This window comes from Ranitomeya variabilis, chromosome 1 (assembly GCF_051348905.1).
Source record: "Ranitomeya variabilis isolate aRanVar5 chromosome 1, aRanVar5.hap1, whole genome shotgun sequence".
In the NCBI taxonomy this organism is placed as follows: domain Eukaryota; kingdom Metazoa; phylum Chordata; class Amphibia; order Anura; family Dendrobatidae; genus Ranitomeya; species Ranitomeya variabilis.
Window position 1 is genome coordinate 273,252,483 of NC_135232.1, and position 17,483 is coordinate 273,269,965.

General features: G+C 43.2%; 1 protein-coding gene across 5 annotated transcripts in view; it reads left to right on the forward strand.

Annotated features, from left to right (window-relative positions):
• The window catches only part of PATZ1 (POZ/BTB and AT hook containing zinc finger 1), a 44,064-nt gene extending 33,385 nt beyond the window's left edge, over positions 1-10,679 (forward strand). For 3 of the 5 annotated variants that reach the window (XM_077294037.1, XM_077294031.1, XM_077294045.1), the window contains exons 5-6: positions 4,907-5,044; positions 9,771-10,679. In XM_077294037.1, the coding sequence (XP_077150152.1) occupies positions 4,907-5,044; positions 9,771-10,294 (662 nt within the window). In that variant the 3' untranslated portion in view covers positions 10,295-10,679. The remainder of the gene's footprint in view (positions 1-4,906; positions 5,045-9,770) is intronic. The other 2 variants (XM_077294066.1, XM_077294055.1) reach the window with 1 other exon arrangement.
• The last annotated feature ends 6,804 nt before the right edge of the window (positions 10,680-17,483 follow it).

A 17,483-nucleotide genomic window follows, 5' to 3' on the forward strand; every position in this document is an offset into this window, starting at 1 on the left:
CAAAGCTAGGAGTAGAGCCTCCAGAGAAGGAGGAACACAGAGCAAGGCCTGGCAGCTCAGAAGCTAGACACTAACTGAATTTAGACATTGCACAGGCCCAGTCCACAGGGTGGAGATGCCTTAAATACTGGAGGCCTCTTGGTAATTGGTCAGGAACACATTAGACAGGTGCACCCTGATTCCATAAGAACCAGAGAGTTCTGGCGCCGCCCCCTATGCACACAGCCAGGAAGCATGCAGAGCGCAGAGGCACAGAACATGAAGCCGGCAACAGACAGAACACAACATGACATGGAGCAGTGAGTAAGATGGTGTGTGAGGGATGGGAGGCCATGTAGTGATGCCAGCAGAGTTGTAACAGATCACAGGAGAAGGCACAGGGGAGGTATATACATCACAGGAAGAGACACAGAGGCTGCAGTATATACATCAGAGGAAGAGGCACGGGCTGCAGTATATACAGGTCCTTCTCAAAAAATTAGCATATAGTGTAAAATTTCATTATTTACCATAATGTAATGATTACAATTAAACTTTCATATATTATAGATTCATTATCCACCAACTGAAATTTGTCAGGTCTTTTATTGTTTTAATACTGATGATTTTGGCATACAACTCCTGATAACCCAAAAAACCTGTCTCAAAAAATTAGCATATTTCACCCGTCCAATCAAATAAAAGTGTTTTTTAATAACAAACAAAAAAAACATCAAATAATAATGTTCAGTTATGCACTCAATACTTGGTCGGGAATCCTTTGGCAGAAATGACTGCTTCAATGCGGCGTGGCATGGAGGCAATCAGCCTGTGACACTGCTGAGATGTTATGGAGGCCCAGGATGCTTCAATAGCGGCCTTAAGCTCATCCAGAGTGTTGGGTCTTGCGTCTCTCAACTTTCTCTTCACAATATCCCACAGATTCTCTATGGGGTTCAGGTCAGGAGAGTGGGCAGGCCAATTGAGCACAGTAATACCATGGTCAGTAAACCATTTACCAGTGGTTTTGGCACTGTGAGCAGGTGCCAGGTCGTGCTGAAAAATGAAATCTTCATCTCCATAAAGCATTTCAGCCGATGGAAGCATGAAGTGCTCCAAAATCTCCTGATAGCTAGCTGCATTGACCCTGCCCTTGATGAAACACAGTGGACCAACACCAGCAGCTGACATGGCACCCCACACCATCACTGACTGTGGGTACTTGACACTGGACTTCAGGCATTTTGGCATTTCCTTCTCCCCAGTCTTCCTCCAGACTCTGGCACCTTGATTTCCGAATGACATGCAAAATTTGCTTTCATCAGAAAAAAGTACTTGGGACCACTTAGCAACAGTCCAGTGCTGCTTCTCTGTAGCCCAGGTCAGGCGCTTCTGCCGCTGTTTATGGTTCAAAAGTGGCTTTACCTGGGGAATGCGGCACCTGTAGCCCATTTCCTGCACACGCCTGTGCACGGTGGCTCTGGATGTTTCCACACCAGACTCAGTCCACTGCTTCCTCAGGTTCCCCAAGGTCTGGAATCGGTCCTTCTCCACAATCTTCCTCAGGGTCCGGTCACCTCTTCTCGTTGTACAGCGTTTTCTGCCACATTTTTGCCTTCCAACAGACTTACCATTGAGGTGCCTTGATACAGCACTCTGGGAACAGCCTATTTGTTGAGAACTTTCTTTCTGGGTCTTACCCTCTTGCTTGAGGGTGTCAATGATGGCCTTCTTGACATCTGTCAGGTCGCTAGTCTTACCCATGATGGGGGTTTTGAGTAATGAACCAGGCAGGGAGTTTTTAAAAGCCTCAGGTATCTTTTGCATGTGTTTAGAGTTAATTAGTTGATTCAGAAGATTAGGGTAATAGGTCGTTTAGAGAACCTTTTCTTGATATGCTAATTTATTGAGACAGGTTTTTTGGGTTATCAGGAGTTGTATGCCAAAATCATCAGTATTAAAACAATAAAAGACCTGACAAATTTCAGTTTGTGGATAATGAATCTATAATATATGAAAGTTTAATTGTAATCATTACATTATGGTAAATAATGAAATTTAACACTATATGCTAATTTTTTGAGAAGGACCTGTACATCACAGGAGGAGGCACAGGGGCTTCGGTATATACAGGAGGAGGCACAGAGGCTGCGGTATATACATCACAGGAGGAGGCACAGGGGCTGCCATATATGCATCACAGGAGGAGGCACAGGGGCTTCGGTATATAGAGGAAGCACAGGGGTTGCGGTATATACATCACAGGAGGAGGCACAAGGGCTTCGGTATATAGAGGAAGCACAGGGGTTGCGGTATATACATCACAGGAGGAGGCACGGGCTGCGGTATATACATCACAGGAGGAGGCACAGGGGCTGCGGTATATACATCACAGGAGGAGGCACAGGGGCTGCGGTATATAGAGGAAGCACAGGGGTTGCGGTATATACATCACAGGAGGAGGCACGGGCTGCGGTATTTACATCACAGGAGGAGGCACGGGCTGCGGTATATACATCACAGGAGGAGGCACAGGGGCTGCGGTATATACATCACAGGAGGAGGCACAGGGGCTGCGGTATATACATCACAGGAGGAGGCACAGGGGCTGCGGTATATACATCACAGGAGGAGGCACAAGGGCTGCGGTATATACATCACAGGAGGAGGCACAAGGGCTTCAGTATATACAGGAGGAGGCATAGGTGCTGCAGTATATACATCACAGGGGCTTTGGTATATACAGGAGGAGGCACAGGGGCTTCGGTATATACAATACAGAAGGAGGCACAGGGGCTGCGGTATATACATAACAGGAAGAGGCACAGGGGCTGCTGTATATAGATCACAAGAGAAGGCACAGGGGATGTGGTATATACATGACAGGAGGAGGCACAGGGGCTGCGGTATATACACAGGAGGAGGCACAGAGGCTGCGGTATATACATCACAGGAGGAGGCACAGGGGCTGTGGTACATTCATCACAGGAGCAGGCACAGGGTGCAGTATATGTGTTATAGGAGGAAACATAGGGGCTGCTGCTGCGTGCTATCTCCGACCATAAAGTACGTCCTGACGTTGGCACTGGCCAGGATGCAATCTTTCATTGCACACGCTGCAGCATTCAGTAGTGAACGCTGTATTCATGTTCTCGCTCTCACAGAGGAAGAAGAAATTAAATAGCCGCCAGCCATCTAAACGCAGCTGCCGGATTAAGCAAGCCGGTAAAGAGATCTGAGGTCCCCCACACCTGTTCCAAAAGGTACATGGTTTGTAATAATTGGTCACCATAAATCATCTGACTGGTTAACTTTAAATGGGTTATTAAATGGCATTCACTTCCACATCATAAGTGATTAGTGCTGACGTTACAACCCAACACAACTGCTGAGACTTGAACCCGACAAGTTGCCACCTCTCAGTAGATGGATGCGGTTATGGAAGTGAATGGTGCCCGATCGGGGAAGGTTTTTACATTCACTGATAGCAAGCAGAGATCATTGCAACAACCCCTATTACAAAGTTGTAAGCTTTTTCATTGTACAATGATTATTTCACAACTACGTAAAACTGGAAAACCCCTTAATAATAAATTGTTTTGCAACTGTGCATGTGTGATTACAACTCACATTTTCACTATTCTATAGCGTTGTATTATAATGACATTTTTTTTTTCTAAATTTGGAGGCGGACATCTTGTTTACCAGGAAGAAAGTTAGCTACTGTATTTAAGGCATAACCTCTGGAAAGGAAGGCATGGAACTGAAATAACTAGATATGGCAGGAAAAAGAAATGCAGCAACCGACAAATCACACTAAGTAATTGCTATAAGCAATTTGTATTATTTCCATTTGTGGTAAAATTACCGAAACCCCCACCCCCTCACAGTTTTCTTAGGTTGTAGCTATATGTCGGCTTTGGTCGCTACACCACGGGTCGCACAGGCAAAGATCGGTGTCTGCTGCTATTAGGGTATGTTTCCACGTTCAGGAAACGCTGCGTGTTTGATGCTGCGCAGAGTCGCAGCGTCAAACACGCAGCGTCCGGATGTTACAGCATAGTGGAGGGGATTTTATGAAATCCCGTCTCCACTATGCGTGGTAACGCGCATCCGGCGGCCCTGCGATTACGTACATGCGGTGCATCTTTTTAGAACGCAGCATGTCCGTTTACCTTGCAGCGACGCTGCGCCGCCGCAAGGTAAAACACAGGGCCCTATGTATGGGGTGCGATGATGTCGGATGTGTGCAATGAACACATCTGGCATCATCGCGTCTACAGAAGGGGGTGGAGCGGGTTTTCCGCTCCGTTCAAAGCGCCGGCCATCCTGAACGTGGACATGTACCCTTATAGTTCAGCATAATGCAAGTGAATGGAGTTGCATCGACTGCAACAAGCAAGTCCCAAAAAGCTAGACCCTGTTGGATGTGCTGCTTATTGCAGTCACTGCACCTTGCAGGTCGTATTCACTTGCATTAGGCTTCAGCATACAGCGATCTACGGCTGCGCGACCAGTGTTGCTTTATAGCGCCAGGCTGAAGCCGGTATATAGGGCTCTGTGCAGAATGGCATTGGATCAGAACTAAGCAGGTCATCCTCCCCGAAGCTTTCACTTGGAAAATGTTTCACTGGTTTGTTCTTGCAGAATCCATGCCCACTCTTGGCACATAATTCACAGCATTCGTATAGATCTGTATTGCTCCGTCTGAAAGACCAGTCATGTCTATTGTAGAAATTATGTAACTTGAAAGGTAAAATACTGACAAGCTCAAAATCTTGTGAAATCCTGAATATGTCTACCTAGTAATGCAGATGAAGGCAATGCAAAGTACATCTGTGAGGTAGCTGAGTAGTCTGCATATTGATGTTGTAAGCAGCTGGAGGTCTGTCTGTGGCAGCATCTTACCTGCTTTTATCTTGTTTAGGTTTCTCCTCTGCCTCATACTTAAAAGTCCATGTAAAAACACATCATGGCGCCCTCCTCAGCGCGGGCCCTCACCCGCCGGACTCCGTCCCAAACGGTGCAGCGCTGTTCCACTGTGTCCGGACCTGTGGCGTGAAAGGCAAGCGTTGCACAGCCGGCTGTCCGTGCAGAGGGGGGCGCATCCGTCAGCTAGAATGGGTTGTTATTTAGTTCATTGTGGTTGTACACATTAGGGAGTAATAAACCATGATCCATTAATGCATACAGATGTGCAGAGGAATAACTAAGCGACTTTCACACTAGTCACAGGTCCAAGTCATCATGTAGCCGTTGTTCCTGATGGCTAGAATAGTGTGGCCTGTAGATGCCAGTGTGAATCAAGTCTTAGACTGCACAAACCTAAACTTTATAAGGATATGATATAAAGATATATATATTTGTAATACATGACTGGTGGTAATTAGTGATGAGCGAGTGTACTTGTTGCCGGAGTTTTCCTGAGCACGCTCGGGTGACCTCCGAGTATTTGTTAGTGCTCGGAGATTTAGTTTTCATTGCCGCAGCTGCATGATTTAGGGCTGCTGGACAGCCTGAACACATGTGGGAATTCCCTAACAAACAGGCAACCCCCACATGTGTTCAGCCTGTCTAGCAGCCGTAAATCATGCAGCTGCGGCAATGAAAACGAAATCTCCGAGCACTAAGTATACTCGCTCATCACTAGTGGTAACCTTTGTTGATGGGGGTGGGGCGCATGCTGAGGTAAAATGTGACCACCGCAACAGGAAACATGCTAAAAAGAGTATGCGGCAGCTCCATCTGAGCAAACAAGAATGCATGGAAATAGCAATGTATGCAGATGGAAGCAGGTCAGAACAGAACAGGAGACCCATCCGGTCTGAGTTCAAAGGGTTTTCTGGTTTTATCTAAATAAAGCTTAATCATTCAAGCATGAAAATTTCAACAACTTATTCACTTAGCCAGATATTTTTTCATAAATGGTTACTATACAGATATCAGCTCATCACGGGGCATAGGGTGAGAACATTCAGCAATGACAAGGTTGAATAGTACATAAATGGCAAACAACGTGATCCCATAAACTATGATCCTGGGGGGATTCAAGTGAATCTCTAGAGTGAACAGAAGAAAAATGCCACAATTTAGAATTGTTGGAGAGCAGCTGATGTTAAAGGGAATGTTTAAATGACCTATTGTTTAAATCAGGTTTTTATATTTGCTTTTTTTTTGTAAATAGTTTTTCCAGTTTTCCATATCATGAGCTCTATTTGTTTAAGAAAAGAATGCAATTTTCACAATAGCAAATGGCATTAATATTAGACTTAAACTTCCTGACCATTACAGATGACTTTTCAGCAGTCATACCATCAGACAGGACCGCCATTACAGATAGCACCTCTATACACAGTAGATCACACAGAATCCGCCATTCACAATAGGTGATGTCACAGCTCCCCCTTCACACTGACTTTTTCCTGGATGAGAGCATACTCATTAAATACTTTAATACAATTCAATAGCGTCTGAGTCAGTTTGCTGAAAATGTCCACTTGGCATTTGAAGTCCAATGATAGGCCTTGTGACCAGAGTGAAGATGTGTATGTGTCCAAGTATATACAGTATGAGCGCAGCCCCTTTGAGAAATAAGATTTTAATCAATATTTCACAGAATACAAAAATAATTTCCATAATTTTGACAAGACTGAGTTTCTTAGAACATTTTTTACCCCATAACATGAAAGTAAGGTTAATAACGTAACTTTCATTCCAAAATCTTCAGTTTTACTAAAATTAGATGATGCAAAAATGAATACACCCCACATCAAAAACTACATCTAGTATTTTATCTGACCTCCATGATTTTTAAGGACAGTACTAAGACTTTTAGGCATGAAATAAACAAGTTGCGTCATAATGCAACATCTATATTTTTCCATTCTTCATGATCGTCCCTCAACTTGTTCATTCTATGCCAAGAAAACTTGGTGCTGCACTAAAAATCATAGAGGTCATGCAAAATACTATTTTGAGTAAAACTGAAGATATTGTAATAAAAGTTATATTATTATCTTTACTATCATGTCGTAGGTTAAAAAATTTTCTATGAAATTTACTCTTGTCAAAATTTTGGAAATTGAAAAGTAAGATTTTAATTAACAACCCACTGAATACAAGAACAAAGTGGTTGTATTAATTTCTGCTGAGCACTGTGAATACATACAACAAACACGCATGTGTATATGGTTTATTACTCCATAATACACAGATACACACATTAGATCACTTAGATTGCATAACAGTAAGAAAATAAGTTCATGGCCCTGAAATGTGATTTGTCAATATATGAGGATTTACCAATAACATGCAAGCAAGACCAACAACTCTGCGGCTTAAAAATCGCTTACTTCATGAGTACCCCTTACACTACGGCCTTTTTCCGCCAGAGCATAGAAAGTCATCAAACAACTTAATAAAAGAACAGGATAGAGGTGAGAGAGTGAGAAAGAAAGAAAAAAGAAGACAAGACTAGACAGCAAGAAGGGAAATTCAGAGCGTATTCCTTCAATATCCAACTCCACAGGGAAAAACACCTGTTTGGTCCATCAGTTTGCAATGGAGAGTAATATTCTCCAAATAATGGTTCCATGGTAGCGGAGTTTTCTCATACAAGGTAACCGGATTTAGACAGATACTAGAGAGTTTGTCGTTAACCATGATCCATGCACATTTCAGTTTTACTACATCAATGTTAAACAAAGGTGTCTTTCAAGCCCCTGCAATAGTAATTCTGGCAAAAATGAACATGAGTTTAGTGTTTGTATTTTTGGAATATCAAGTGTAGGCCTGTCCAGTAGCACCTCTCAAGAAGAATGGGTAAGGTAGACTTGGGTGAACATAAAAGGTAAATGCTAATCCTAAAGCTTTGTACCCTAGGGCAGGACCACCAGGTAAAATATACATTTGGTATAAAATCCTGATTTACACAATGGCTCATTTTCTGATTACATATAGCCTTTTATTGTTTTTTAATATTGAAGCATAAGTTGTAAAACAACTACTGCTGACCCCGTGGGAATAAATGGCTGTTGGGTACTGCAGCTGAACCAAGGCAGAAACCTCCTCCTAATCTGGTCCTGCTCACAGAGATTGATACATATCCACCAGTTACCTCTTTGTGAGCATCAGTACACATTTCTGTCCCATATCTCTTGTATCAGCGCACAATGGAGTGCAGCCTGAAGTGTATGTTGCTCAGCTCCTAGAGCATTACCTACTCTGGACACAACTGTGTGCACTTTTATGATGAGAGTAGGCCTGTATCTGTATGGGTTTCTGATTGTAAACTGAAAGCAAACATCCTGACAGAAGTAAGGAACTGAAACCAAAAGCAAGCTAGACAGTTGTGTAATTCCTAATTAGCTAATTAGTAAGCTTTGTTTCCATAAAATTGGAAAACCTGTGTAATATTTTCATATCTTTAATGCAAGGAGCTTGAGTTTCACAACAATCAGAGGACCTTTCACCAATCTTTTTTGTTGAACTGGGCACATGGTATAACAGTGGCTGCAAATCAGAACTAAACTTTTTTGTTTTTTAATTTCACCTCTCCGTTGCAGAAATATTAGGAATCAGGTATTTGGCACCTAATGAGTTAACACCCACTTGGACTTTTAAAAAAAAGTTATCAGATAGTTTTCTCTAAGGGCATGCATTCTCTTTGTATGATGCTGACTAGTGATGAGCACAATTGCTTGTTACTGGAGTTTGCCTAGGATGCTCGGGTATGCACCAAATATCGCGGGTGCCCGAGTGACATGTTCGAGTCCCTGCAGCCACGTTTTACGGTTGTTAGACAGCCACAAGACATGCGGGGACTGTCTGTCTTTGTCAGGCAACCTCTGCATGTTTTGTGGCTGTCTAACACAATCTAACAAAATCAGGAAAACAGATTGCCTAACTTGGATCTTAATTCTACCATGTGGCTATTTTCTTAATCATGTTGATACTGTAATATACTGGTATTCCGTTTAATTACTATATGATCCTGGCCATAGCCTCCGGCCACTACTTGTCACCTTTTTGGTTCTGAAACTTTGTGTACCCATATGTACAAAAATATTTTAATTATTTTGCGTGTATTGTATTCTCAAAAAATTATTTTTGTCCAAATAAAATTGTATATTGTAATATATAATGATTTTAATTCTGCTCTGTAGCAACTATTATTTTGTGTATCCAGTTCAACATGAAAAATGTGGTGAATGGTCCTCTTTAAAGGGGTGACTTTGACATTCATGGTAAGTCCCCAGGTTATGTCATAAATATATGATAAATGGTTGTCTCACCTATGGGACCAATGGAGAGATCTACGGTACCCCAAATCTGCCTTGTAAAGCAACTGCTTTCGCATTTAGGTGGAGAGTGAATGTTGAGGTGGCTTTGCCAGTATGTGACTGTATTTACTTTTTTTTTTTTTCCCTCTGTTCACTGGAATAAGCCAATCAGACCAGTTGGGGGAAACTCCGTTCTTAAACATCTGTCCAATATTTATACCACATCCTGTAAACATGCCATGAATGTGGAAGTTGGTAATAACTATTTCACCTGCATATTAAAACTTTCAAATGTCTAGTATTATTACTGAGTTATGCATCAGAAATGATTTTTTTGTTCCATTGTGTATATGACTTGAAGACCTTTCAATTCAGCTTTCATGGCACGTCATACACCTATTTATTTAGCAATTACAAATATTTAGGGGGACTAGAAACTTACTTGGAATAGAGAATTGTCCATTACCATAAGATGACAAGCCTTTTTCACTGATTGTTCTTATTTTGCAGAGGGGGAGAAATGTCAGCATGTAGAACAAGAGAGTTCTGACTCCTACGGTGACCTATCTGATGGCAGCGACCTCAAATCACCGGACAAACAGAATTCTAATGGATCGTATGCAACGTATGACTTGGTGATTCCCAAGAAAATGGAGACAGAATCAGAGAAGCGGTATCCCTGTTCAGAATGTGGCAGCTTCTTTCGCTCTAAGGCCTATCTTAATAAACACATCCAGAAAGTTCATGCCAGGCCTCTTGGTGCATCCCTTGGTGATTTAGGATCAGCATTGGGTCCTGCACTTGGGCCTACTTTGGGGCCCGCACTGGGACCAGCCCTTGGGCCTTCTCTAGGTCCAACTCTTGGGGCATCTCTTGGGCCAGCTTTAGGCTCTGCACTGGCATCTCCTTTCTCTCCACAGCAAAATATGTCCCTACTAGAGTCATTTGGTTTTCAAATTGTACAGTCAGCTTTCGCTTCTTCTCTGGTGGAACCTGAGGTAGAACAGCCGGGAATAGGGGGTGAAGGGAAGTAAAAGCGATATGACATAACAAATGAGAAAACTGGTAGTGCCGAATTCATGGGAAAAGCATTACTGTGCATGAGCCCCTAAAAGAGCACTAGAAAAGACTGTAAGACCTAATGATTATGGTAGAAATGGTGCCGGCTGACGTTCAGAGACATGCACAATGAAGACACAATACCAAGAAAGATAAGCACTTAGTATTTTTCCAGCACTGTCATTGTTACACTGATCTCAGAAGTGTATAATGCCTCATGAACTGAGGGTTCAATGTGTCATGGGGGCATGATGACAAATTTATATGTGAATGTTTTGTACTCTCCTGAATACTGATTATAAAAATGCACAAAGCTGAACACATTGTAATAAACAGATTCACATGTAATTCCTTCCCAGATATACTGTTATGCTTCTACATGTTGGCTCGCTTTGGAAATTCATTTATCAGAAAAAAATCATCGCTAGTGACCTGAGGGATGACACTAGCCCAGTGACCTGGGGGATGACACTAGCCCAGTGACCTGGGGGATGACACTAGCCCAGTGATCTGGGGGATGACACTAGCCCAGTGACCTGGGGAATGACACTAGCCCAGTGACCTGAGGGATGACACTAGCCCAGTGATCTGGGGGATGACACTAGCCCAGTGACCTGAGGGATGACACTAGCCCAGTGATCTGGGGGATGACACTAGCCCAGTGACCTGGGGGATGACACTAGCCCAGTGACCTGGGGGATGACACTAGCCCAGTGATCTGGGGGATGACACTAGCCCAGTGACCTGGGGGATGACACTAGCCCAGTGACCTGAGGGATGACACTAGCCCAGTGATCTGGGGGATGACACTAGCCCAGTGACCTGGGGAATGACACTAGCCCAGTGACCTGGGGGATGACACTAGCCCAGTGACCTGGGGGATGACACTAGCCCAGTGACCTGAGGGATGACACTAGCCCAGTGACCTGAGGGATGACACTAGCCCAGTGACCTGGGGGATGACACTAGCCCAGTGACCTGGGGGATGACACTAGCCCAGTGACCTGAGGGATGACACTAGCCCAATGACCTGGGGGATGACACTAGCACAGTTACCTGGGGGATGACACTAGCCCAGTGACCTGGGGGATGACACTAGCCCAGTGACCTGGGGGATGACACTAGCCCAGTGACCTGAGGGATGACACTAGCCCAGTGACCTGGGGGATGACACTAGCCCAGTGACCTGGGGGATGACACTAGCCCAGTGACCTGGGGGATGACACTAGCCCAGTGACCTGAGGGATGACACTAGCCCAGTGATCTGGGGGGTGACACTAGCCCAATGACCTGGGGGGTGACACTAGCCCAGTGACCTGGGGGATGACACTAGCCCAGTGACCTGGGGGATGACACTAGCCCAGTGACCTGAGGGATGACACTAGCCCAGTGACCTGGACAGTCACCTAGAAAATGTGCTCCTCATCTGACTATTGGTGCCATAGCAAAAGAACATGCAGCGGGAGAAACTGTTTCTTTAACTAGTATTGATTGGTAAATGTTATTGGGGGCTGTTCAGTATGGATATTTGTACGGTGTAAAATTGTACTATTTTTTTACATTATATTATACACTGTTGGGACATCAGTAGGGTCTGCTCAGGACACCAAGCAGCTAAAGGCCATTTTTTTTCCTTATTTTCTAGACAACCCCAACAGAACCGGAACTTTTACTATGTTGCTTTTAGGGGAACCTGGAAGGTTTGTGCTGCCTAAACCACAGGCAGGATAAATCTGTTTATATAATCGCCAGTTGGGACTTCCAGCCGCTGTCCCCGAATCCCATAAGGCACCTCGGCAGTGTCACTTTCGCCTGCACAAGTGACATACACGTCTCCGCTATTCCCACGCAGGTGCAGTAACAGCCACAACTGCGCGCTCTACCTGTGCATGCGCGGTAACGTCGCGGCTGTTACTGCGCCTACGTGGGGAATAGCGGTGATGTCTATGTAATTTCACCGCACTCCCGATGCGATAGCATCGGGCCTATTTCTAGTAAAGGAAATAAATAAAGGACATGATCCCTATTTGAGGACATCTATGTTTTATTTTGAAACTCTACAACTTTTCTGATAAATCATAGTTAAAAAAAAGATACCTGTTACTCAATCCGGGAAGGGAGAAACCAGCAGGGACCATCCCATATGATTGTTCTCTTCATTCCCAAAAGTACAATCTTGTCTACATGATGTGCTGTTGAACAACAATCTTGTTTCTACCAGCATAACAAAGATGATGAACGACAAACGAGCGTTTTCTCATTTGACATCAGGTTTGCATTGAAGGGCAATGATTGAGAACAAACTTTTCTGCAGATCACTGTCTGTTTAAAAGGCCATACAAAAGCATATGAATAAAGTGGCAACCCTTTCTTAATCAGAACCAATAATCATGAAAATGCAGTTTAAAAATAGCCGAACTTCGGGCAACATGGATCAGACACTGGCTCTGTAATTTCAGCCAGGTACCTTTTGCTCTGAATGCTGCAGTTTCAAAGAAAACATACGTTTTAGGGTATGTGCAGATAATCAGTAAAGGCTGCGGGTTGGACGCTGCGTACTTCTGGAGCATCCAACCCGCAGCCTCCAGATGTTGCAGCATAATGGATGGGATTTCTTAAAATCCCATGCCCACTACGCATCCATTGACGTCCGTGGCTCACCCGCAGCATGTCAATTTCTCTTGCAGAGAAGCAACAGATTGGACACGGTGAATCAACACGGTTCAGTGAACAAATGCGGAGTCACCTACGTTCAATAGCCGGCAGCTCTTTGGACGCTGCGAACATGTGCTGCGTCCAAAGCTGCCAGTTTCGGATCGTCTGTACCTACCCTAAAAGCCGGGCATAGTCCATGCTGCTCAGGTGACAGGATCAACTTCTCCCCACTAACTTTCAGTGAACAGTTTCTTCCTGCACACACAAACACATAGGGAGAAGACCTGTTACTCCAGGAAAGCGGGATGTGGAGAAGTCTCCAAGGATCAGCTTCTTAGACTAGTCAACTGAGCTGCAGATATTAAATGTTTTCCCTGATGCATCACAGTGTTTCAGAGTATCACATACAGGCGCTTCTTACAAAATTAGAATATCATGAAAAAGTTCATTTATTTCAGTTCTTTAATACAAAAAGTGAATCTCATATATTATATAAAGTCATTACAAACAGAGTGATCTATTTCAAGTGTTTATTTCTGTTAGCCTGTGGCACTGCTGAGGTGTTATGGAAGCCCAGGTTGCTTTGATAGCAGCCTTCAGCTCGTCTGCATTGTTGGGTCTGGTGTCTCTCATCTTCCTCTTGACAATACCCCATAGATTCTCTATGGGGTTAAGTTCGGGCGAGTTTGCTGGCTAATTAAGCACAGTAATACAGTTGTTTTTAAACCAGGTATTGGTACTTTTGGCAGTTTTGACAGGTTCCAAGTCCTGCTGGACAATGAAATTTCCATTTCCAAAAAGCTTGTCAGCAGAGGGAAGCATGAAGTGCTCTGAAATTTCTTGGTAGACAGCTGCGCTGACTTTGGTCTTGATAAAACACAGTGGACCTACACCAGCAGAATGACATGGCTCCCCAAACCATAACTGATTGTGGAAACTTCACACTAGACATCAAGCAGTTTGGATTGTGTGCCTCTCCACTCTTCCTCCAGACTCTGGGACCTATATTTACAAATGAAATGCAAAATTTACTTTCATCTGAAAACAACACCTTGGCCCACTGAGCAACAGTCCAGTTCTTTTTCTCCTTGGCCTGGGTTAGACACTTCTGGCGTTGTCTATTGGTCATGAGTGGCTCGACACAAGGAATGCGACACTTGTAGCCCATGTCCTGGATACGTCTGTGTGTGGTGGCTCTTGAAGCAATGACTCCAGCAGCAGTCCACTCCAGAGTCCACCATATTTTTGAATGGCCTTTTCTTATCAATCCTTTCAAGGCTGCGGTTATCCCGGTTGCTTGTGCACCTTTTTCTATTACACTTCTTCCTTCCACTCAACATTCCTTTAATATTCTTGGATACAGCACTCTGTGAACAGCCAGCTTCTTTAGCAATGACCTTTTGTGGCTTACCCTCCTTGTGGAGTATGTCAATGACTGGACATCTGTCAAGTCAGCAGTCTTCCCCGTGATTGTGGAGCCTAAGGAATCAGACTAAGGGACCTTTATAAATGCTTAGAAAGCCATTGTAGGTGTTTTTTGTTAATCTAATTTACTGAGATAATGACTTTTGGATTTTTATTGGCTGTAAGCAATAATCAACATTAACAGAAATAAACACTTGAAATAGATCTCTCTGTTTGTAATGACTCTAAATGATGAGTTTCACTTTTTGTATTGAAAAACTTAAATAAATTAACTTTTTGATTAAATTTTTATTTTGTGAAAAGCACCTGTACATGGATGAAATGACAGAGCAAGTGTATGATTTACCTTGTTTGTAATTCAGGTATCGTGAACAAGCTGCCAGGTTCCATTTTAATCTGCCAGCATGTTATAGAGCAGAAGGAGCTTAGCTGATACATATGTGGAAAAAATTCAGTAAAACATTTATCTTATTGATTGAATTTCCTGCTCTTCCTATGCTTAAGGGGCATTGGGCAGTCTCAATGGACGATTGACAACCGTTCCTGTATGAATAAGCATACAAAGATGCCCATCACGGTCTGGTAGTCCAGAATGAGCAGAGATTTTCCACAAAATGCTATCAATCTGCTCAGAATCTCCTATTTAACAGAACAGGATCTCTTTAGACCCGAAACTAGAGTTTTTCTATATTATACAATGTGGCTTAGTACTGAAACAAAGTGAAACTTGTAATATACAATAAACACCATAACATAGAGTAACAGAACAATTCTTTTATTGCGTTTCCAATGCAGATATCCTGCAACGATGTTGTAAAAGGGGCTTGGGTAAGTTGCAAATTTCACTCTTTGGGTTGCAGAGTAAAGTACGCATTGACAAATAGGCAGTGCTTTCATAGGCGATAATACTTTGTGAATGTTTTTCCCAGCAATTTGCGCTCCTGAAGGATGATGATGGAACTCGATATTCTGATTCAAGGATGATTTTTATTTTAAACTAACTTAGTTTGAAATAAAAATCATCCTTGAATCAGAATATCAAGTTCCATCATCATCCTTCAGGAGCGCATATTGCTGGGAAAAACATTCACAAGGTGTACCCGATTAGGATGGACCTAACTCTTGTAGTTCCCCTTGTGATGTGTCAGCAGACCTCAAAATATAAGGAGGCAGAGCAGGATCCAGACCTGATACTTAAAGGGACTCTGTCACCTTAATTTAAGTATTTCGCTGTGTTCCGGGACATAGTGCGCCGGCACATGCGCACTAATGTTTTTCGGCTTTGCCCGCAGATGGGCAAAGCATACTGCGCGTGCGCAAGGCAAGATTGCATTGCGCATGCGTGTACTACAGAGGAAACCTAATCAAATTCAAGACAATATTGCGGCCAGCGGGAAAGGAAGGGGTGCATGAAAGAACAGAAAACACCGCCCATCGGACCGTAACGGAGCCCACCAAATTCAGGTGACAGAGTCCCTTTAAGACACCTGCCTGTGGAAAGCTATATAGAAAACTTACTACAGCGTATTTGCGCATTTTGTTTGTATCCTAGGTTCTGTTAAATAGCCACAGTGTGAATGTGCATCTACACATTGCACTTACACTGTGTTCCAAATTATTATGCAAATAATATTTCCTCATATTTTCTCTAAATTACCTATCTGAATTGCAGTCATTGTTATTTTCCAGTCATCTACTATTCTAGTATAATTGCAATGTTTTGGAACAAACTGCCTATGAAAACAGTATCTTTTTAAAAAAAAAAATAAACACTCAAAATGCATGTTCCAAATTATTATGCACAGCAGTTTTCAACCTTTTTTTTTTTATTTTTTATTTTGAACACAAAAATGGTCAATTGTGAAGTTATAAGCATTATCAGCTTATCAGCTTATTACAAAATGAAATCAAACAGTTTTCAAGTGAAAACTTTATTCTAGGTGATGTTACATTTGCACATAGGACCCCTTGTTCGAAAGCAGCTTCTGAACTCTCTCGTCCATTGAATTTGTCAGTTTTTGGATGGTTTCTGCTTCAATTGTTTTGCATGTGGACAGAATACCCTCCCAGAGCTGTTGCTTAGATGTGAACTGCCTCCCGCCATCATAGACACTCCTTTTGATGATGCTCCAGAGGTTCTCAATGGGGTTGAGGTCAGGGGAAGATGGTGGCCACACCATAAGTTTTTTGCAGCATGAGACGGTGCAATTTCATGCATGAAAATGATCTTGCTGCGGAAAGCACGGTTCTTCCTCTTGAACCAGGGCAGGAAGTGTTGTTTTAGAAACTCCACATAGATTATGGAGTTCATCTTTACCCCTTCAGGGATCATAAAGGGGCCGACAATCTCTCCCCATGATTCCAGACCATAACATTACTCCACCTCCTCCTTGTTGGCGCCTTAGCCGTGTTTTCATGGGGTGTCTATCAACCAGCCATCCTCCTCTCCATCCATCTGGACCATCGAGCGTTGCACGGCACTCATCGGTGAACAAAACAATTTGGAAGTCAGTCTTCATGTATCGTTTGGCCCACTGGAGCCGTTTCTGCTTGTTGCAGTGGATAGAGGTGGTCGACAGGATGGCTTACGCACAGCTGCAAACCTCTGAAGGATCCTGCATCTTGTTGTTCTGGGGACGTTGGAGGCACCAGCAGCTTCAAAAACTTGTCTGCTGCTATGACAAGGCATTTTTGCAGCTGCTCTTTTAACCTTACGCAAGTGCCTGTTGGAAAGAGTCCTCAATTTTTCCTTATCAGCATGCACACGTGTGTGCTGGGAATCAGCTACATACTTCTTGATTGTGCGATGATCACGATGAAGTGTCTTGGCAATGTTGATTGTAGTCATGCCTTGACCTAAATACTTCACAATTTGTTGCTCCTTTTTCTTTCCCATTTTGGCAAAAAATGTAGGCTGCTTAATAATGTGGAACAGCCTTCTTAAGTAGTCTTGCCTTTATTTGGACACACCTGCCAAACTAATTTGCACAGGTATCTGCAATTGCTTTCAGTGATATAAAGAGCCCTGACACACATCACCATCAATGAGTTTAAATGACAAACACAAAAAATCTAACCTTATCA